This window comes from Neltuma alba, unplaced genomic scaffold (genome assembly GCF_004799145.2).
Source record: "Neltuma alba isolate B1F8T4 unplaced genomic scaffold, ASM479914v2 tig00011618_pilon, whole genome shotgun sequence".
Lineage (NCBI taxonomy): Eukaryota > Viridiplantae > Streptophyta > Magnoliopsida > Fabales > Fabaceae > Neltuma > Neltuma alba.
The window spans coordinates 279,061-302,344 of NW_021636269.1; the positions used below are offsets into that span (position 1 = coordinate 279,061).

Here is a 23,284-nt window from a genome sequence, read left to right on the forward strand (position 1 = left end):
TTTCAAGATGGGATTTTAACCAAATGCTATAACTTTGACTACGCTGGCAACAATAATATGGTTGGGGAAGCACTGGATTTTCATGATGAGCTAATTGCGAAAGGATACATTTTGAATGAAGTTAGTTACAGCACAATAATCAACGGATTATGTAAAATGGGGAAAACAAGATCTGCTGTCAAATTAATTACTCCATAAGCTGCCTAGACTCCTAATGAAGCCAGCTGATGTAGTTATATACACCACATAAGTCATTGATGGGCTTTGTAAGGAGGGTTTTACTAATGAGGGGCTTGGTTTGTTTTCAGAAATGATTGACCAGGGAATCTTTCCCGACACAATCACATAGAACACTCTCATTGATGGATTCTGCAAAATTCATAGATGGACAGAAGTTAATTACTCATTTGCTTAATGATATGTTTCAAAGAGGCATCAACCTGGACGTCATCATCCTTACTACGTTAGTTAATGCTTTTTGTAAAGATGGTATGATAATTGAAGCTCAAGTTGTGTTTGCCAAAATCATGAAGATTGGTCAAAAGCCTACAGTTGTTTCCTATAACGGCTTAATGGATGGATATTGTAATGATCCATAATGTACAAGAAGAGAGTATTTAAGGTGATGATTAAAAGTGGTTTGAGACCGGATGTTGTTAGTTATCATGTTTTGATTGATGGGTCATGTGAGAATAAAAGATTGGATGAGGCAATATATCTCCTTAAGAAGTTGCATTCAAGAAATTTGGTTCCCAACACTGATTTATAATTTCCTGATTGACCGCTCATGCAAAGTAGGAAGAATCTCATTTGTTCATGATCTTCTTGATGAAATGGTCATCTATCCCCCTAATACAATCAGTTATAATACCTTGTTACATGCATTATGTAAAAAGGAAGGACATTGATTAAGTAAACGCATTATTTCAACATGTTGTCATAAAGAAAATCCAACCTACTATCCGTACCTACAATATTCTCACTGATGGTTTATGTAAAAACAAAAGATTTAGAAGGTGTTTGGATAGAAATTAAACCATAACTTTAAAAGTGTTTTTATGGTATATAAAATAAATTTATGGATAAATTTGCCTTATTTTGTGAAAAAGTGTTTTTAGAAAGCATTTTTATACAATCCCAAATGCTCCTTAAATAAGGCTAGAGAGATTTTTCAGTATCGTCTGATGGAATGTCACTATCCCAATGTCGTGTCTTGTACTATCATGATCATGGGACTTAGTAAAGAGGGTTTGTTTGATGAGGCAAAGGCTCTCGTTGATAAAATGGAAGGCAACAACTGCATCCCTGACATAATTGCTTTTGAAACTATTATTGGACATCTTGATAAAAATGAGGATGATATGGCAGAGAATTTTCTTCATAAGATGGTTTCTAATGGTTTCAAAGGTCTTGTCGTCCAAATGAAACGATGTGAGGCCCTCTATTGCTTGTTTGTTCCTGTTAAAGTTGTTGGATCTTATTACTACTGTTGATTTTCTGTTTAATTTATTTTGATTCTGTTCCATTACGACGATTGTGAAATTTTGTCATAACATGTCGTTGTTCTTTCTTTCTTAATGGCTCAATACTAATTCGTCTTTCTGTCGGAAGATATTATTTTAGTAAATTTACTTTGGCTTTGTTCCATTGGCCTTTATAAAACCCAACCACCTCAGCTAATAATTGTGGGTTTTCGTGACGAAAACTGATAGAAAAGAAGTGTCGAGTCCTAATTAGACTACGGAAGCAAATTAAAAGGAAAGATAAATAAGTGTGAGCTTGACTTCTTTATTTGTAAAGAGAGGAACAAGATTCAAATATATATTAAGGTGTCTGAGGGATATCAAGCAAGCTATTTTAATATTTTTATTATTTTTTAAAATCAGACAAATATGCGAAATGATGTACCTCGAAAATTAGTAAGTAAGAAAAATAATTTTGAAATCATCAAAATTAATTTCTCAAAATCTTCGGGCTAGTACCAAGAGTACCTAAAAAATACTATAGAAACTTGAAGAAGTAAAAGGTAAAGTAAACCAATATGTTTCTAAACTTTATATACAGATTTATATATATATATATATATATATATATATAAATGTAAGGTGAAAAGTCTTCGCTGGTCCCAAAAAAAATTGAAAAGTCTTCGCTCAAAAGCTTTAGATATTTAGAAGTTTTTTTTATTCAACATTGCTCTGAAAGTTTTCAAATCGTAACATGTAGTGTCGTCCTGACAGCTATTTAAGTTAGTTTGACTGTTAATTGACTAAATATGTTGAGCTGACAAGTCCACATGACATTCATTTTGCTTTTTTTTTTTTTAATGAACGTGCAAATTTGTCCTGTAAATTTTTACTTAGGAGTGTTAAGTGTTTGAATTTTTTTTTAATTTAGTGTCACCCTGAAAATTTTCAAATTGTAACAATATTATATGTTGATATTTCAATATTACTCCAAAAATTTTCAAATTTTCCTTGAAAGTTTTTATTAAAAAAGATTTTTTTTTGAATGATGAAGAATTCATTTTATATAACTTCTTTTTAACCACACGTCTTACATGAAGATATCATATAAATTCTTACTCAAATTATTTTAAATTCTTTTAACTATTATCTAGATTATGTTTTACCGTTAGCTGACTAAATATACTAAGTTAATAGATGTATATGTCATCTACTTCATTTTTTTTTCAAGAAAAGAAAATGATGTGGATGACAAGTAAACCTGTCAATTCAGTAATTTTGATAACTTAAGTACTTAACCTAGATAACAGTTAGATCAACATTACTATGATTTGAAAATTTTCAAGGTGACATTAAGGGGGGAAAAAAAATTCCGGACAGCACTTTTAATTGAAAACTTTTAAGCGAATTTGCATCTTAACTCACGTATATATTCCATAATATACATAATTTCAATTTTACCGTCACGAGAGAAAAATTTCTCGCTTCAAACAAGAAATTAACTTCTCTTCTGATTCTTAAAGCGAAAAAAGGGGGGAAAAAGATGCACCTAATTTTGAATCCCTTAATTTCGTCCTCAATAATACAGGGCAACGTGGTTGTTGTTTGTGGGTTTGAAATCAATAAGTTTCGTAAAATCACAAGGGGTGGTTGTCGTCAATGACAAAGATTGAATTCAATGAAAACAAAAACTAGAAAATCCATATAATAAATTAAAAAGATAATTCCTAATCCGTATTTTCGTATCATTATGAATTATCAAATTATTTATATTTCTAATAATATTATGATACATGTATTATTTTTGGCCGCTGCACAACTTGTAATTATATTTCAAAATTTATTAAGTTATTTCAAGAAATTATAATACTACCTCCGATCCTAATTATAAGAGTTAGTTGATTAATTTGAAAAGATTAAATAAATAAGTTAAATTCATTATTTGTAATAAATAGGTATTGTCTTTACTAAAATATCTTTACTAATCAAATGTGTTGGCTAAAACTATAGTTATTAGAAGGATTATCTTGAAAAAAATTGCATAAATATGAAAGACAAAATGAATTGGAATCTTATATTTCGAATTAAAATAAAAGTCAAATGAGATCTTATATTAAGAAACGGAGGTAGTATTATCAATGACATATTGTACATATTATCGAAAATAATAATAATAATAATGTAAAATTCAAATTGGGGGATAGTAAAATTATTAATGACAGATTCTGCTTTTATCATGTATGTTCTGTTAAGTGGAAATACAATTCTTATCACATATTTATTTTATATTTTATAAATTAGATTAAAAAACTACTTATAAATCATCATAAATAGACTCATATTATCTAAGTGTAAAGAAAAAAAGTCATAGGTCATGGTTCAAATTGCGCATGGGATTCTTCATTTTATTCATGGGTTGAAAGTATAATCAATTTTTCATTAAATAAATATTTAATCAATGAAAATATGAAATGGATTTCCTTCCTCCGCGTGGAGAGAATCCAAAGAAATGAATATACTGTCTCCAAAATAAAAAAGGAACGGAAAATGTATTTGGGGACCCACAAGGAAGATAATGACCGTATGATTATGAAATTCTCCTGGTGAAGTGAAAATATGTTTCAAAGTAAAAAGTTTGAAAATACATTATAAATGTAAGATGTTTTAATAGCTCAGATATTAACAGCATATCCAAATTTTGATATGTAATTTTTTTTCAGGTTATTATTTACTCAAAATTTCATGTCTAGTTGAATTATGTCACTCTTTCAAAAATAAAATTTCGAAATTATGCGAACTCAAAATTTAAGCCTGTAGGATATCATTAAAAAAAAAAAGCATGCTTGTGGAGCCCACATTGACAAAAACAAAAGCAAGCACGCACAGCATTTCATCTCCTTCGCGCGAGACCGCAGCCGGCAGCTCTCTCTCTCTGTTACTGGAGTTTTCCCAATTTCGATCTCTTTAATGGTTGTTCTTTCACTCCCTTCCTGCTTCTTTGAACATTAAAACCAACTCCATCTCCACCTCACACCTTCCTTTCTTCTTCTTCTTCTCCTTCTCTGATAGAGCGACAGTATTGGTAGCTAAAATCCAGCATGATAATGCTGCTTCATAAACTCTCCATTTTGCTCAGTCTCTTCCTGGTTGTTCTTCCTCTGGTCAGACCAGATCTAGCTTCTGAGAAACTCGCTCTCGTGTCTCTCCGTTCGGCCGTTAGGGGCCGAACCCTTTTCTGGAACGTTTCTGAGCAGAGTCCATGCAAGTGGTTTGGAGTCCAGTGCGTAAATGACCGTGTCGTCCAGCTTCGTCTTCCCGGTGTTGCGCTTTCCGGCTCAATTCCCGCTGGCATTTTCGGCAACTTGACTCATCTTCGAACTCTGAGCTTGCGTTTCAATGCTTTGAGAGGTGGGCTTCCTGAAGATCTCGCTTCTTGCGTTAATCTTCGTAACCTTTACTTGCAACAGAACCTGCTCTCTGGTGAAATTCCAGAGTTCCTGTTTGCTTTACCGCACTTGGTGCGGCTTAATTTGGCGTCAAACAGTTTTTCCGGTTCAATTCCGTTGGGTTTCAACAATTTGACGAGGCTGAGAATTTTGTTCCTTGAAAACAACAACCTCTCAGGTGCCATCCCCCAGTTAAAGCTCGAAAACCTTGAACAATTCAATGTTTCAAACAATAAGCTGAATGGTTCGGTGCCAGAAAAGTTGCGAACTTTCGCAAAAGATTCGTTTCTGGGAAACTCTCTATGTGGGAAACCCCTCAGTCTTTGTCCAGGAGATGTTAATGGAACCGGAACCGGAACCGGAACCGGAGCCGGAACTGGAACTGGAAAATCTCCGACGCCTGCGATTGAAAACAATGAAGGAAACATGAAGAAGAAGAAACTATCAGGTGGCGCCATTGCCGGAATCGTCGTAGGGTCAGCGGTGTGTCTTCTGTTGATTCTTTTCGCTCTGATCATATTGTGCCGAAAGAGCAGCAATCAGAAGACAAGGTCGCTGGACATTTTCTCTGAGAAGCATCCTGAAGTGGCAATTCGAGGCGACATACCGGTTTCAGAAGTGGAACACAGTGGACACAGTAATGGCTACTCGGCTGTGGGGGCAACTGCGGCGGCGGCGACAGCGGCAGAAGCGAAAAAGCTTGTATTTTTTGGTCATTCACCAAAGGTGTTCGATCTTGAGGATTTGCTTAGGGCTTCTGCAGAAGTTTTGGGTAAAGGGACATTTGGAACAGCCTATAAGGCGACTCTGGAGGATGGGCCTGTGGTGGCGGTGAAGCGATTGAGGGATGTGACGATTTCTGATACAGAGTTCAAGGAGAAGATTGAAGCAGTAGGAGCAATGGATCATGAGAATTTGGTCCCTCTCATGGCTTACTACTATAGCAGAGAAGAAAAGCTTCTTGTCCATGATTACATGCCCACTGGAAGCTTATCTGCACTTTTGCATGGTGAGCTCATTTGGATACCTTCTGTTTCTTTCATTACCTCTTTTCTGGTTTGTTTTATTCTTTTGATCTTTTGACAATTAACCTTGCTTATTATGCATCCCATTAGCAGTTCAAATGAATTACTTTCTTCTACTTGAATGAAACTGCATGTAATTGAGCACTATTTCCTCCAGTTTCCATAGAATCTCAAATATATTTCATTTTCCTGCCTTTCCCCCCCTCTCTTCTGATATGGTAATGTGGAAGCAGCAGATGATTGTTTTCCTTGGTTTTATACTTCTTTTTATTTCTCTGACTTTAAATCCTATTGACCTCATTGAACTATGTTAAATATAAATCTGACCAACAAACACCTGATGGATCATGAGCATGAACGATGATGTTACAAGTTTGTTAATAATTTCTGGCTGCAGGAAACAAAGGGGCTGGTAGGACCCCACTGAATTGGGAAGTGAGATCAGGCATTGCTCTTGGAGCAGCTAGAGGCATTGAGTACCTACACTCACAAGGGACTAATGTTTCTCATGGAAACATAAAGTCATCCAACGTCCTCCTCACCAGATCCTTGCATGCTAAAGTATCCGACTTCGGCCTGGCGCACCTTGCCAGTCCCACCTCCACTCCAAATCGAGTTACCGGCTACCGTGCACCCGAGGTAACTGATCCTCGCAAGGTATCTCAGAAGGCAGATGTCTATAGCTTTGGAGTATTGGTCTTGGAATTGCTTACTGGGAAGGCTCCGGCCCATGCGCTCTTGAACGATGAAGGAGTAGACCTCCCTAGATGGGTTCAATCTATTGTTAGAGAAGAGTGGACCTCTGAGGTGTTTGATCTTGAGCTTCTTAGGTATCAGAATGTTGAGGAAGAGATGGTTCAATTGTTGCAACTTGCAGTAGATTGTGTTGCTCCATACCCTGATCATCGGCCATCGATGACAGAAGTGACCAAGCGCATTGAAGAATTACGAGAGGCTAGCTCGAGACATGATCAAGACCGAATCCAAAATCTTGACCCGATCAAGGATATAGATGATATATCTTCTCACTGATTTTGGGTCTGAGTCTGTCATGAGAACAAAACTAAGGCATCAATCAAGTTCTTTGGTAGAAACATGAGACTCAGAGATCTTTTTACAATTTAACTTCACATGATTGGTTTGCTGGAGAAATTTTCTTTGACATGTTTTTTATGTTTTTATCAGAGGACTTGACAGAAACCATGCAAACAGCCTTAGTTTTGTCCTTGTCACCATCCTACTTGATGGAAGATAGTCATCGCATGTATAGATTGTCTTAATTTATGGAGTAAAAATGAATCACTTTGGACAAATTTTGGTCATTAAGATCATTTTTTTGGTTTGTTTTTATGAAGGTATTTTGTTTTAAAATGAGCTGAATGATCATTACTTGTTCAAAATGACTCACTTCCTCTCTGACGATTGATAGTCAAATCATCAAACAAAGCTCATGCTTCTTGTTAATGAATTAGTGATGGTTTGGAATCTAAATCCTGCGGCTGCCTGGGTCTCACGTTTCTTTAGCACCAAACATCAAATTTATTGCCTCCTTTTCTTTTTTCATGATATAATCTTTCTCCATTGTGTATTATTTTCATCCACCTGTTTTCTTCTTCTCATTTGATACCTGGACAGGTTGCCTATGTGGTCCATTAGTGATTTGTATTTCTTTTTGTTTGGGACACTCTGCTTTTTGTTGCCTTGTTGGAACAAAAGACGTCGTAGTTTGCTGTCATTTGTTGGTTGTGATGTCTTGTCGGTGGCATTTATCTCACTCACACAAACTCTTATTTTTTTGCCGAAAAGGTTTGGTGGGGATATGAAATGAAATCACTTTGGAATTAAATACGTTTGGTTTATATTCTTAACCAACTTCATTAATTCCCTCACTCTTTCTCTTAGCAGTTGGATTCAGAGCTGGGTGGTTGGCCAAAATAAAACGAACAGAAGAAGATTTGGGGAAACTGCGTTAAGAACCCAAATAAATTTCTGTTCATGAGCTTTGAATTTTTTGTGATCGGTACATCTCTTTATCTTATGTTTATTTTTATTTGTATGTCTTATTTTTAACTGTTTGAATTTGAATTTTAAAATTTTCACTTAACAACTTGTTCTGATCAATATATCCTGTGGCGAAAGTTTCTATCATGTTATTTGTCCCATGCTGGAAAAAGAAATCCATATTTACATTGAGATTTAATGTGTTGTTGGGGGCAGAACAGGGAAAAGAAAATGGTTTTATGTTTTAAATAGGGAAAAAATATAAAAGTATTCCTAAATCTGTAGGATTTCGAGATGACATAATTATTGTGATCCCTTGAAGATTAATCTATCAACTATTAACTCTATTCTTAAAATTTTGTAATATTGATTGGTTTAATGAGATTTGAATAATATTTTGATCAGAATTTGAATATATTAAATTAAATGGGGAGGATCATAATTAAGTAATATGTTCATTAGAGACTTAAATAGAAAAATAAATAAATAATTTCAAATTTTTATCTATTACTTCTAAATTCCGCATCTCTAATTCAAATCTTATTTGAACGAATAAAAAAAAAATACTTCTGTAAGAAGTAAATATTGAATTACTTTAAATAATGTAATTTATTATAATTTTAAAAGTAATAAGATATATTAATCCGTGTAATGTATGGGGAGAAATTTCTAGCTTGAGATTAAATTTTGTTATGAAATTACCTAAATGACTTTTATTTGAAAAATGAAAAATAAAAATGACAATAATAATTTAACAAATAATAACTTTAATTTATCAAATGTTAACAACTAAAGCCGTGACAATTAATTTCAATATTATCAGCCTAGTCTCTAAAGACTTCATAATGATTAGGCTCTTTTGGAATCTGAATTAATATTTGCATATTTGAAGAGTATTTTGGTGTCTTTCTCCCTTTTGAGAAAATCTAAAATATTTTTAACAATAGAACCATAATTAACTTCTTAAGTTGAGAAAAGCTTTAGAGTTTAGACTACTTTTATTATATTTAATTCAATAAACTTGGTCCAGGTGTACTGTGGAACGTGCACATCGTAAGCCATTTGGATTTACTTCATATGCTGATCGGACCTTTTTCTTTCTTAAATATACAAATAAATCTTTTTGTTAAGGATAAGCCCTATTAATCAAAGGAGATATTCACGTAATTATTGCTTTTTTATTTTTGACAAAAAAATCAGAACGTTGTACTCAAATTAAAAGATAAGGCATTTGAATAGGGACAAAGAATATTTATCACAACGTTAAAATGTTCCTGGTGTGAATAACATGGGTCCCTGGTACCTCGATCTTAATATAAAATTCTGTTTAATTTTTATTTTAATTTATAATATAAAATCTCAATCCATTTTATCTCTTATATTTATTTATTTTTTTAAAATAATTCTTATAATAATAATAATTTTTGATAATACACTTGATTAACGAGAATATTTTTTTAAAAAATAATACTTATTTGTTACAAATAATTAACTTAACCAGTTTTCTTAATCCATTCAAATTAGTCAACTAACTCTTATATTAAGGACCGGAGGTAGTAATACTAATAAATAAGCATAAAGTCAAACAAATGCTTTCGGCTTTCCCATCACCTTTCATTTATTTTCATCATGTTCTGAAATTTTCCAATATCAATCAAAGTTAGGAGCACCGACAACTCAAGTTATAAACTTCCAGACATGTTTTCAAATTAAAATGAAAAAAAAAGTAAAAGTATATCTTTGATCTTTAACTTCATGCAAAGTGCTATTTTGGTCCTTAATTTTATAAAATACTTTTTCAATTTTTAGAGTCTAGAGCTATTAACAAAAGATACTAACGTTAAAATTTTAAATTGTAATAAACCATTTTTAAATACTGATACGTTAATTTTAATTCTTAATGATGATAATTGGCACACAAAATCATTGTTAGATGCTAATGATATTAAAATTAAAAGACTAAAAGAATACTTTATAAAATTAAAGGATTAAACTGAAATCTTGTATAAAATAAAAGAATAAAAATAAAATTTTGCCCAAAAAAAAAAAGTAGAGGGAGAATTTTTAACCTTTCTTTTATCATTCCATTTCACTTTTAAGATTGAAATTTGACACTTACAACAAAATTGTTGTGTTGTGTGGACAATAGTCACTGTGAAATCTCAAAAAGTATGAAGGAAGCATGTGGATACGTTCATGATTGAAACTTTATGGTGGACCAAGTGAAGAGGGCATTCACATGTAATATTGAGAAAGTTGAATATTGTGAAATTGTGGTCCTACTTCTGAAGAATATCTATATGATGATATTTTGGTGCCATCTAAATAGTTTGGATCATTTTGCCAATCTTTTTGAGGCTACCTTCGCAAAAAGGTTGGGAAATTAATTAATAAGAAAGCGATGGAAGAGGAACAAATATGGACACTCCACCATTTGTCTCCTGCCAAATGCCATGCTATTTTGTATTTTTAAAATTTTGGCCTGTTCCCATTTTTGACAATTTCTTGTTTGTATGATGGGAGTAAAATTTGACGGTGAAATCGAGCTTTATATTATATTTATTCATTTGATTTAGCAACAATATATTGTTTGTTTATTTCCTAATTTCTTATACTACATTTTAAAGATTTACTTTTACTGTATATCATTTTATGGTATCATTAATGATTTACTTCATAATTTCTAGAACTCTGTGTTATTCACATATAATTTTGCTCAATAAACATTTGCAATAACTACAATAGCTGAAGTTGATATTTGAAAGGGGAAAAGAAAATATGGCCAAAAAATGGTTACCTCCGCTCTCATTTATTAATCATTTCTACAAGTTTGTTCACATTTTACAAGTCATTCTGTAAATCTTACGTAACTGTTAATAGTTTTTCTCAATAATGCTCTTGGCACGGATATCGAGTAGCTATGGGGGGTGAAGAATTAAAAAGGGAGAATGATAGAAAAAGAAACTGAAAATTACAAATCCCAAATCGGGTTTAATAACACAATTTTATTTGGTATTGACAAGTTTAAATTTGTAAATGACAATAAATTTTTGTTGACATTCCTCTGAAGTGATTTTTCCTTTTTAATACAATCAATTCTCACTAATTTTCTTGGTTTTTTTATGTATTAGTTAAACATGATTTATGAATATGAGTGGAGTGAGTAAAAAGTTGTCCTTTTAGCACTTCTGCTCCCCCAATGAATTTACCTGGCTTTACAAAGCACTTTTAATTTGAAGATTGTGATGGCTGAGCTGAGCAAATTATTGTCATCCATCAGCTCCAGAGGAGAGGAAAACCCCAAATGACTATGGCGAGCTCTCATAAAGTCAAATACTTTAAATGATACAGGCCCAGTGAGAAAGGTAATCACTTTAGATCAACTATGGTAAAGTGAAAATGCTCCAAGAGAGAGGATCAGAAGACGGCCTTCACTATATCTCAAAATTTTGAAAGGAAATTACATAAGCAACCCCCCACCACCAACACAGAAAAATGTGAACAACCACCACTAGTATGCATTTTAAAGTACTTTACAGTCCCCAATACCTACACAACATAAACCCCAAAAGGTTGAAATCCCAGTGTTGATTTGTTACTTAATAAGTAAAGAGCACATCGTGGACCAGCTCTTGAGCCTCTAGGTCTCTGCAAAGTCAGAAATCATTAGATCGGCATAATACATATGGGGCAAAGATATAATGAAATTATGCAAGCTTTGTAGAATCATGCATGCACAAGGCTTACAAACAAGAAGGTGCATATGCAGACAAAAATGGCTCAGGTCACATGTCGAAAACCAAATTCTGGAATGAGGACAAAATGGTGAGATAGTTATGTGCTAGAATTTGTAGGTGGGTCATCTTTATATCCCTTGGTGAGAAGATCGTAGTTGAGAGACGCAAGCTGGGAGAGATTCTGAAAGCCAAATGGAGACATTAGCACATGATGAAGTTTTATCAAGGATAATTTAACTTGGCATAAATCATAAGCAATGAAATGTTGACATGCTAGAAAAGGAGAGGGAACAAATCTTGAGCTGTCCAATTCAAGATAAATAAAGGTTAGAGCAGCCATTTTACGAAGCCGTCACATGCTGTTTGTCATTCTGATGAAAAAGAATACAGGCATACCAGATAATGCATCATCCATATGATAGTTAATTCTACTTGTTTGTCGCAACAATAAATAAAATTAGAATATAAGAAAAGTGATATGAGATACCTTAAAGGAGAAATTGCTGGAAGAGTAATTGACAGATAAGCCTGACTCAAACTCGGCGAAACCCCCACATTCATCCCCCTGCTTAAAGATGTTCCCAAAAGCAAGTCAGCACAAAATAAATGAATTCAACAGCAATATATTTAGGAATGCCCACAAATGCAGTACCAGTTCATCTTGACGATTGCTCACGCAACTACTGCTGCCACTTAAACTGTCTGCATCACTAGAATCCTCAATATCACTTGCTGGATACACAAGGCCATCAGGAGTACTCCATGAATAGCGACTTGTGAAATAACTGGTATCTAGAGCACTCTCAGAGGCAGGGACAAATGCAGCCTGCAAAAATTAAGAGTCTTCTGATGCATCTACCAGGACATGAGTTGACATAAGGTGCTCGCTATACTAATTACATCCATGGCTCAGGGAAAATAGTTCTCACCTTCTGCCTGGCAAGTGTGTCCCAGTTTATATCCTTGAAGAAAACATGTTGCTTTACCTGAATCATTAAGCTTTTATTGCTCAGACTTTGTAGCCATGACAAAAAGCAGAAATATCTGAAAAATGTAAACAAGCATCCATAAGGTAATATAAAAACTCAAGTCCCACCTCTGATGTCCCTCCAGCTCCAAGTCTCTGACTAGGATCTTCAGTTAACAATCTGAAAATTGAACATCTTAAGTCACTAATCAAAGAAAAATCTATCTTTACTAATTATGTGACTGATCAATCAAGAAGAATGTCCTTAAAGCAAATTATGAAGCCCGTTGTCAGTGATGGGCTTTCCACATGATACATAGCACTAACCTTGAAATTCATGGAAAGACTTTTAGTAGAGCAGAATTTCTAGCTAGCTCTAAACTAAAAGAAGCTAAATTGAGTAAGGCAACAACTGTGATCAAGTTCCGCCATGTGACAGAAATGGATTCACGAGGAATAATTATCATTGGCTTTCTTAAACGTCAGAATGCATTGGAATTTCAAGGTTAGAAATTCTCCTACACAGAATATGTCAGAAAAGATTTGCATGATCAAGCAGCAGGAATTACTCAGATATTGTTAAAAAAAGATACAAGTAACTAATATTCTGAATTTTGGAGTGCCAAAGCAGCAAAAACAAAGACTTCCCAAGCCCTATAGGAAGAACATTGGAGTAAGAATAGAACATATTCAATTACCGATCAATAAGATCTTGTGCTTCAGAACTCATTTCTTCAGGAACATGGGGCCAAGGGATCTTGCGATTAAGAATGTTATCAAATATGGTCTACAATAGAAACAACCACAACTATCCGTGAGTGCTCAGCTAGCATTTTGGCGCTAATAGCAATAATATAGTAAAGTGACTAAAGCATAGGTAACAACAATCTCACGGAGGATCATAAGTCATCTTTCTCTCCTATAATCAGAAAATATTATACTAAATATCTATATTTAGAAGACATATATCCCTACCAAAAACAAAAGAAGACATATATTAGTTGCCCAAACCACAGATTTAGTGAATTTATTTGAAAATAACAGTTCTAGGTACTTAGAATATATGATTTGTCAGAGATCTTGTTGCATTCTTTTTCCCACGGAGCAACATGAAAGGATATCGATTAATTTGATACACTGTGATGTTAATCTAACACATGCCAAGAATATGAGTGTGCCTAGATAGAGAAGCAGAAAGAAAATAAAGACAACAAACATTAACTTCTTTGCGGTAAGACATAAAGCTTCGGTCAGTAGCTGCCCAAAAAAAAAAAGCTAGTTCTTTAAGATAAAGTTTCGGGCAAATAATAATATTAATAATTTTCTTAAAAAACTAGTTTACCTCACACAGCAAGCTCTCCTTTTTCTCTCTTTCTTCTTCCTTTTCTGCAGATACAGTTCGCAGGGTATTTCTGTAAAATGGGTTATGCAATTAATTTTAGTTTCTTTGGATCCTTCTGTGAAATTTCAGAATCTTTTAGTGAAATTTCAGAATTTTTTGGAGGCTTGCCTGAAATTAATTGTCAACTGCAGTCCTTAGTTGAAATTTTCCCTTAAAAATATGGGAAAAAGGTTTTAGGCTTTTAGCCATAGAATTTTAGTCAATTTTAAGTCAAGGTTATTGTAATTCTTTTAAGAATCGATTTTTGGAATTATAATCAACTTAGATCAAAATTAGTGAAATGCCACAATTTTTTATAACCGTGAAACTATAATTTTAGAATTTGTTTCATTACGGCATGGGGTTTTTCTTTTTTGGGCTAAAAAGGTACAGAGACCTTAATCCATGTTGATTAAACTTTAGGCCCCAAACAATATGTTTTGCCTCAAAAATACCTATTTTCATCATTTAGACATATATTTGAATACTTAAAAATATTATCTAATATTTATATTTAGCGTAATATAATACTTTTAATAACTAGCTTTCCTGAGCATCAAGAGGGTTTCAACATGAAAGCACTCCTGTCCAAGTTTTATTTTCTTTTTCTTTCATAAGCCCATATATATATATATGGGGATAGTACTAATACTATACTTTATTTGGTTCTCTTGAAAAATTGAAAAAGAAAATTGTCTTTTTCTGATGATCTGGAAGGCATATTCTATTGTTACGAATCACAACTCATGGATGTACCAATGACTTAATTTCTGTTAAACATTAATAATTTTCGAAGTTGAATGTGAGGACTTGCAAGATATATTTGCCCTTTGAAGTCAACATATTCGATTTTTTTTAATTTCCAATTTACAATAATGCCCTATAATATATATTGTAATGAATTGTTTTCTTTCAGCCAGAATTGTGACGAATTATACTTTTAAATGACGAAGTTTGATAGCCAAATTCTTAATGATGAACAGATGGAATAGCTGGAACCATTTTGGCTGCAATATTACTGAAGACCTCATTAAACAAACAGGTAATAACTTGATCATCAATCTGTGAATAAAACTAATTAATGTATTTATTTATATATCTATATATTCCTTGTGTGTGAGTGTGAGACCAGGCCTTAATTTATAATTCTGCCTCACACCTTTTGATTATGGCACAGCTGATGCAGTGGTGTCAACGGGCCTTTCTTCTTTGGGGTACCAACGTATCAGTATTGGTAAGCTGATATTACATTAGCATAACTATTTATAACAAATAATAGATTCATTATAATCCTTCGAAAATTATTTTTTTAATCATGATTTTCTATTGTCCCTAGATGATTTTTGGGGCGAATCTACTCGAGATTCTCAGGTAATTAATATTAAAAATCAGTTTCGGTAATCATCTCATCATCAAAAGGCTTATTTTAAAACTTTTCTAGTCATGTTGGTCCACTGATAAGTGGAAATCTGATACATATGAACCGTAGCAGGGAAATTTGGTAGCAAAAGCTTCATCATTTCCTTCAGGAATCAAAGCTCTGGCTGACTATGTTCACGCAAAAGGTTTAAAGCTAGGAATTTATTCTGATGCTGGGTACCGCTTTCACCATTATAACTCTTTAATCTTCAATGACCACTTTCAAACACACACACGTGCTTATTCAAACATTTCTCATCTCTCTTAAATTTTCTCTGCAGAACTCAAACTTGCAGCAAAAGACAGCCCGGATCACTTGGACATGAAGACCGAGATGCAAAAAACATTTGCTTCCTGGGTAATCCAATCTTCATTCCCATTAACTTTTATCATATCTATAATTTACAGAATATTCTGATTCAAATGTTACTTTAGGGAGTTGACTACTTGAAGTATGTTAATTGTGAGGATACACATGGACTTAGTCCAGAGGAGAGGTATGAATTTGAAGGCTTCAAGTGAACATAAGAAGCGGTTTAATTTATGCAAGAGGAAATTTATCATTCCATTTTGTGAATACAGATACCCCATAATGAGTGAAGCTTTGTTAAAATCTGGAAGGCCTATCTTATTCTCTCTCTGTGAATGGTCAGTATTCCACATACTCTTTCTCGCAAGGTTTCATATGCTGCAAATTTCACAATATGTATCTGTTTCTGAACTTAGGGGAGTAGAAGACCCTGCAACTTGGGCCTGAAGTGTGGGAACTAGCTGGAGAACAACAGGCGATATTGCAGATAATTGGGACAGGGGACCAAGAATACACACACACACTGTGTTCTAATCTGACCTCAATGTAGAACTTGAACGATGCTTTATGTTACATCTATTTTGTACTAATAATGCCAATGGCCTTGTAGCCTAATGGCATGAAAGATATGAGTTCATACTTGTTCAAACCTTGTAATAACCTCATACTGTGAATGAAAAATTCTGCATGACATCAGAAAAATGACAAATGGCATACCTCAATGGAATTAAATCATTTGCATGCTATTGAACCTCACAAGTCACAAGATTGTGAACAAACAACATTATTATTCATGATATCAAATCTCAACTTATTCAAGGAACTGAACAATAAGCATTTATTTTGATTGGTAACAAGGGATGTTCTTAAAAAAAAAACTAAGTTTTTTTAAGTGCACAGCAGAGCACCTCTTTGCAAGAAAGAAATAAGAGAGAGAGAGAGATAGGAAAGTTCAACTCTAGAGTTTTGATTGATGGGGAAAGCCTCATTTATAGCTTTTGTCAAGGGTATTTTGGCCAGCCATAAAATATCCACTGAGCCTATCAGATAAAATCTGAGATAGGATATATAAATATATCCTTATCTCATAATATCATGATATTTGAATTCAAATCCAGAATCAATCACAATTAATTCTAAATATATATACTTAATATATATCTAATCTATACAATATAAATTAATTAATTAATTATAAACTAATCAGATTTATATTGTAACCGATTGGATATGATTCAGGGTGTTTGACCAAATCAAACATATAATAATATCGCTTAGATATTTAACTAGTATATTCTCTTTATACCCAGTCAAATAATTCGGCCCATCAAGGGCGGATCCAAGCCCAAAATCCAACAGATGTAATATCTTCCTCTCAACTTGGTTTATGTTCTGAAACAATGTGAGAGTAAAATCGTAGCAAACAATCATTTGTGACTCTGTCAGAATACTTTTGCTTCTATTTATTAACACATAATCAACACACATATTTGGTGTCAGATCCTGATATGCTTGAAGTGGGAAATGGAGGGATGACAACAGAGGAATATAAAGCTCATTTCAGCGTATGGGCATTAGTCAAGGTAGAAGGAAACATAATACTAACACTGTCATTTATCGCAATTAGAAAATCTTTCTAGGAAGTGAATTCTACATTTTTAAGTATTTTTTTGTGTATATCTTACAAGGCTCCTTTGTTGATTGGATGTGATATCCGAGCCATGGATAATATAACTCATGGAATTCTAAGCAACAAGGAAGTTATTGCAGTAAACCAAGGCATGTACAGGACAAAAACTCTGCCAGCTAGCTTTCTAGGCAGACAGAAGCATTGCTTATCTCTTCCATAAAAAGAAATTATTGCTTGTAATCCAAGGCTCATGGATACAGGACAGAAAACTCTGCCAGCTAGCTTTCTAGGCAGACAGAAGCATTGCTTATCTCTTCCATAAAAAGAAATTCTCTCATACTTGTAATCTTCTGGATATGCAGATAACCTAGGAGTTCAGGGGAAAAAGGTGAAAAGTAATAATGATTTGGACGTAATGTCTTTCTTTTCATTGGGACAAAGATTCCCAACATCTATCACTTATGCCAGTCTATGCTTTACAAATTTCACTGCAAAGCTATCTTCCAAAGTCCAGCTAAAATTCACGGGTTTCTTCTCACATGCATATTGATTGGGGTTATAATCAAGCTTTGAATTGAAATAGTTCATCACATAACTAAATTGATCAGGAATATGTTTTTTCACGCTTGAAGACAAATGAGCTTTTGCGTATTCGGATAAGAAAATTATTGGCGAACATTCATTCATGTTTTGTGATTATACGTGCCAATTTCCCCAAGTGCAACCTACTTAGAAGAAAGTGAAGTGACAGGTTTGGGCCGGTCCGTTGAGTCATCACAAGGTGGCAGTGATCTTATGGAATAGAAGTTCATCAAAGGCAACAGTCACTGCATCTTGGTCTGACATAGGCCTAAAAGCTGAGACTGTAGTTGATGCAAGAGACTTATGGACTGTGAGTTACACACTAAAAATTTATACTGTTCTTCACAATTCATTGTACATAAGATGGCCATCATTTTGATTACATGTAGTGAATTGTGCAGCATTCAACTCTATCATCAGTTTCTGGGAAAATATCTGCTGAATTGGAATCACATGCTTGCAAGATTTGACTCCACACACCAAAACCAGATCCTAATTCCAGAGGCAGAGAAGAGTACTAAAGTGGTTGCTGCCGTTCAATGTTCCCAGAAGTAATAGAGAAACAAACATGAATTTACATCAAAAGAGAATGTACAATTCAAAGTACAAGTTGGACTGCCAATTTGCTTGCATGAACTAATATGTTATGTATTAAATTTGATCTCTAACAGTCAAATAATTTTATGCTGCAAGAGCAATCGGAAACACACCATCAGTTGCCATAGCAAGCATGAACATGCAGAGCACACTTACATAGTCAGTGGCATAGTCTATTGAAATGGTAAAGGCCAAGCACAAATTGATTAGTGAATCAAAGAGATACAAAGCCAATATGATGAAAGGGACAAAGAATCTGTAAAACTGACATCGGCTAGGGAAAGTTAGGATACAGATTCCTCTTTAGTATAGTATTATCCAAAGAAACAAACGGGGCATGCCCTGCAATTAATTTGAATGGCCTATCTTAAAGCCAGCAAAAAAGGCTATATCCATAATCTAGATTTGAAGGTGACAATACTGATGAGGGTCAAATTAAGGAAAAATGGATCATATGTGATCATAATTAGATGAACTTGAACAGATCTCGACATTCCTGTGACTTGTATAATCTTGTCTAAACCTCTGAGAGAAATGTATAGGAACAGCTTAAGATTACGTTTTTTCCTTCAGAGATTTATGAACATTTTTTGTTGTTTGAGATTTGAATCGTTGGCCAGGCTGTATGCCATTGTTTCAGATGCTGCCTTCCAAAATCATGGTACTTTTATAATAATGTGAACAAAGCATATTTTTTCTCAGATGTCACTGGATGAAGTAAAGACTAATTCAAATATATTGTTGAATAAAAAGAAGCTTGTAGTTACGTTGTGTTGCTCATCAAAAGTAACAAATAACATTGGAAGCTCAGTCTCATGGAGTTTGACCTGTTGTATGATGCCGAGCGTAAGAAATGACACGAATAAAACAAATCCATCTTCATCACATTGCACCGAAGTCCTAAAATCACACTTTGGATCTACCACCATAAATCAGATATCAGTTCCTTCATATACCTCATCCTACAGTTCAGGGAATTGACCAGCCAAAAATGGTGTAGTTTGTTTAATAGGGGACAAAAGCGTCTTTTCTGCATTTCTGGCCTTTCCCTTCTCATCCAAATTCAATAATACCAAGCACCCACAATTATCAAACATAATTTAAATCCAACATCTGCAAAAACTTCGAAGTTATTGATAAATTAATGATGATGTTGAATGAAGTAGCTATCCATTAACATCTAGTTGTGGAGAAGAAAAAGTGAGGAGGACTGACATCATAATGTAGATAAAGAAAAGTACAAAAAATGTAGCGTATGGAATTCAAAAACACAGATTAACCAATAATTTATTACATGCGGATAACCTAATCTGATAGTTTTTGAAACTTTTGAAAACCAATCAACAACCACTAAGCCTCATTATGCCTGCAAACCCTACCCCCTCTTTCTCCTATATATAAATAGGTATTCAAGTGAAACCATAAAGTAGGAGGTTTCAAGATCAAGCTTGAGAGTGTAGTTAAAGAAGGAAACAAAAAAATGGGGTATATGAGAAAAGATGAATTAGATTCAAGGGGAAGCTTGTTGAGGCTGATTCTGCTGTTAAGTGCAATAATTAGTGCTTCATCTGCTTCTGCTCCTTTCAACAGAAACCCTTCAGATCAGTTTAGAAGATTCTTGCTTGACAATGGACTTGGTCGTACGCCTCCTATGGGGTAACCTTTCTTGTTTCTACTACTGTTTTTCACTCTCATGCTCATCATCTTCCACCTTCCTTCATCCTTTGTTATATTAATTTCCATGTTTAGGAGTAGCTTCATTAGTCATTGCTTAAAGAGAAGAGATATCTATATGAGGATGAGGGAAATTTGGAAGCCATTGATGTCACTGGTCAGTTGGAATGTGTAAGGGTCTGAGTTAAAAAAAAAAAAAAAAAACGCACTCAATAGAATTGGAGTGGAGAAAATGGTGCAAACCTAACATTTAAAGTTTTTGGTCCATCCCACCCATGTGTTTTCTCCTAAAGTCTAATACCAAAAAAAAAACACACACAGAGAGAGAGAGAGTTTTTCGAAGTTCTCTACAGAGACTTTAGTTATTTTCAAAGAGGATCTAGACATCGAATTTTCCAAATAAGAAAGCAAAATAGACATAGACGCTTTATCCAGGCTTATCCAAATAAAAAAAAAAAAACTTGACTTTGACTTACATCAATATAACTCCTAAAATATTGCGAGATTTAATATATCTAACAAATATTTTAATATTAATCCATACATAAATTTAGATTTGACAAGAATCTACACTATTTATAAATAATAAATAGCATATATAATGTAACATCAATATAACTTATTTTTGCTTATGTAAAGCATGGTTAACTCAGTCTAAATAAATTACACTGTAGAGCCGGAGGAGTATTGTCTCTCTTTTTCCATGTTCACCTATTGAAAAATTTTTTTTAAGTGCCACCTACAATATGACTCAAAAAGATAGAAACTTGCAAACTATTTAATTCAAACTGTTATTATTGGTGAGAGTATAAATGATATAACACTCAATATCTGATGATCTTTTTATTGTGACAGGTGTGGGCTGGTCCTTTGAATGATTACAATGTGGCAGTGATCCTATGGAATAGGAGGTCATCAAAAGCGAAAGTTACAGCGTATTGGTCTGACATAGGCCTCAAACCAGGAACTACCGTCGATGCAAGAGATTTATGGGCTGTGAGTTTGTTTGCTTGAAAGCTATAAGTACATATATAGTCTTATTCATTATGTTAAGATGGCTCTATGTGTTCATAATTTCTTATGATGGATTGAGCAGCACTCAACTGAATCTTATGTTTCTGGGCAAATCTCAGCATATTTGGGCCCACATGCTTGCAAGATGTATGTTCTTACTCCCAAATATCATGGCACTTCCTAGATGTGCCTGTGGTCGTTGAGGATTCCCAGAAGTGGGACAGAAAAAAAATAAAAATGAGTGTATTGAGTCCCTTGAGAGATTGACTCAGTCGTTAAGGATAAGATGAGATGTTACTAGTGATTAAGGATAAACCATTGATCACTATTTTAAATAAATGTGAGAAGAAGAGACGTGAATTTAAGATGTAAATTTGGTTTCATGTGGAAATGCAGAAATAGATGTGGGTGTATCATTTAATTTGAATTTTAAGCCAGTTTAAGCTCCTGCAATTTTAGTATAATTAGATTTTTAAGCTCTCAAAAGCATGTCAATTGATTATATACATATACATACATACATACATATAGAGTATTGAGTACTACTAAGTTAAATCTATGCATTTTTAGCCTGATTGAGGGAAGCTCTCCCAACATGATTTTTTTTGCACAAAATTCAACTACTCAACTTTAATTTAAGAACAATTTTGGAAAGAAAAATTCAGTTGTTTTCTGCTCAATCCAATTCTTATTGAATTTTCTTGCTGGGCAACAGAGGTAGTTCAAAAGACAGGATCGCCGAGGACAATTTTAAGCCTTTTCGTGTCTCGCAGAATTCCAGGTGATTATCAAATGTGAAATTTTCACAAATAGACGCAAATACTGCAAGATCCTGTCAATAAACACAATAATTTTTTACGTAACATAAACATGGCAATCTCGTATCTCCCACTATAACTAACGCTTGATTCAATTTTACGTCCCACTGTTTTCCCCTGAACGGATTTCGTTTATCAAAGACTTGGCTTTGAAACTTCAAAATTATGTTTTGAGCAGTGTAAGAATCAAGTACTTTTGTCTCTTGAAGCCCCCAAGAAGCGATACGAATTAATTCTAAAATTGAAAAAGGCCTCATCCTCCTGTAACATCTGCAATAGAGAAATTCATAGAACTGGATTTGCTTCATTTTCATGTTCCTGCTTCTCCCGCATGAGATAAAGCTGTGAATACAGCTTCTCAGACCTGATATTGAGAAGGGAGAACTATGCCAAGAAGCTCAGATAGTAAATGTCATTGCGTGTTCCATCGCTTTCCAATTTCAAGAGGCCTCTGTATTTATGGAACCTTCTGATTCGAGCCTCCGCCAACAATGGGTTATTCTCAGAAACGCTAAAGATATACTCTTCCATGGCTCGCTGTGGGGTTCTTGGTAACAGCTTCACTTATCCTCTGGTCCTCAAGGCCTGTGGAAATATTGCTTCTATTCAAGATGGAACGAAGATTCATGGTCGTATACTGAGACTTGGCTATGAAGAAGACGCTTTCATTCAAACTGCTCTCATTGATATGTACTCCAGATGCTCTGAAATTGTTTATTCACAACTTGTGTTCGATGAAATGCCTGTGAGAAGCGTTGTCTCTTGGAATGCCATGATCTCTGCTTATTATCGAGGTCCTTGGCTGGACGAAGCACTAATTCTGTTGAAAGAAATGTGGATTTGTTGAAGGAACAATATTTTATCAAGGGCATATAATGTTGTGCTGCAAAATTTTTGGTTTTTGGGGCAATGCGAAAAGGAAAATCTGCAAAACCCCTTCTGAACTTTGCATCATCTGAAATAATGCACTTAACCGCCATATCTGATAAATATTTTTCTCAATTTTCATGCTTCTAGAAATAGATTCATTTTGTCTACCTCATAGTTATTACTAGTTATAAGAAACATAGTTTTTAGAAGGAAAATAAAAAAAATGAAAGGACAAATTTATCTCTTATAATATCAAAAAGGAGTACCAGACAACGTAATAAAATTTATGATTCAAAAAGACATATAAATTTTTCAAAACACATCAAAAATACCACTGCGGTTATGTTAAG

The 23,284-nt window shown here is 34.0% G+C and overlaps 2 protein-coding genes and 1 pseudogene across 3 annotated transcripts; 2 read left to right on the plus strand and 1 right to left on the minus strand.

Moving 5' to 3' along the window:
* The first annotated feature begins 4,384 nt into the window (after nt 1-4,384).
* LOC114715895 (probable inactive receptor kinase RLK902) lies at nt 4,385-7,780 on the plus strand. Its single transcript, XM_028900805.1, has 2 exons — nt 4,385-5,918; nt 6,332-7,780. The coding sequence occupies exons 1-2, from the start codon at nt 4,562-4,564 to the stop codon at nt 6,964-6,966; spliced, it is 1,992 nt and encodes a 663-aa protein (XP_028756638.1). The 5' UTR covers nt 4,385-4,561; the 3' UTR covers nt 6,967-7,780.
* A 3,450-nt stretch (nt 7,781-11,230) lies between these two features.
* On the minus strand, nt 11,231-21,673 carry LOC114715902 (probable serine/threonine protein kinase IREH1). Of its 2 annotated transcripts, XR_003737574.1 has the most exons (9): nt 21,657-21,673; nt 19,386-19,391; nt 13,338-13,426; nt 12,769-12,820; nt 12,602-12,658; nt 12,325-12,498; nt 12,160-12,240; nt 11,683-11,853; nt 11,231-11,583 (listed from the first exon to the last, which is right to left on the minus strand). XR_003737574.1 is itself a non-coding variant. In XM_028900817.1 (8 exons), the coding sequence occupies exons 3-8, from the start codon at nt 13,367-13,369 to the stop codon at nt 11,770-11,772; spliced, it is 477 nt and encodes a 158-aa protein (XP_028756650.1). In that variant the 5' UTR covers nt 13,370-13,426; nt 19,386-19,391; nt 21,657-21,673; the 3' UTR covers nt 11,693-11,769. The 2 variants fall into 2 exon arrangements, 1 of the variants encoding a protein (XP_028756650.1); XM_028900817.1 differs by lacking the exon at nt 11,231-11,583 and having other exon boundaries at nt 11,693-11,853; nt 12,160-12,237.
* On the plus strand, nt 14,996-21,467 carry LOC114715911 (alpha-galactosidase-like; annotated as a pseudogene).
* Nucleotides 21,674-23,284: the final 1,611 nt, after the last annotated feature.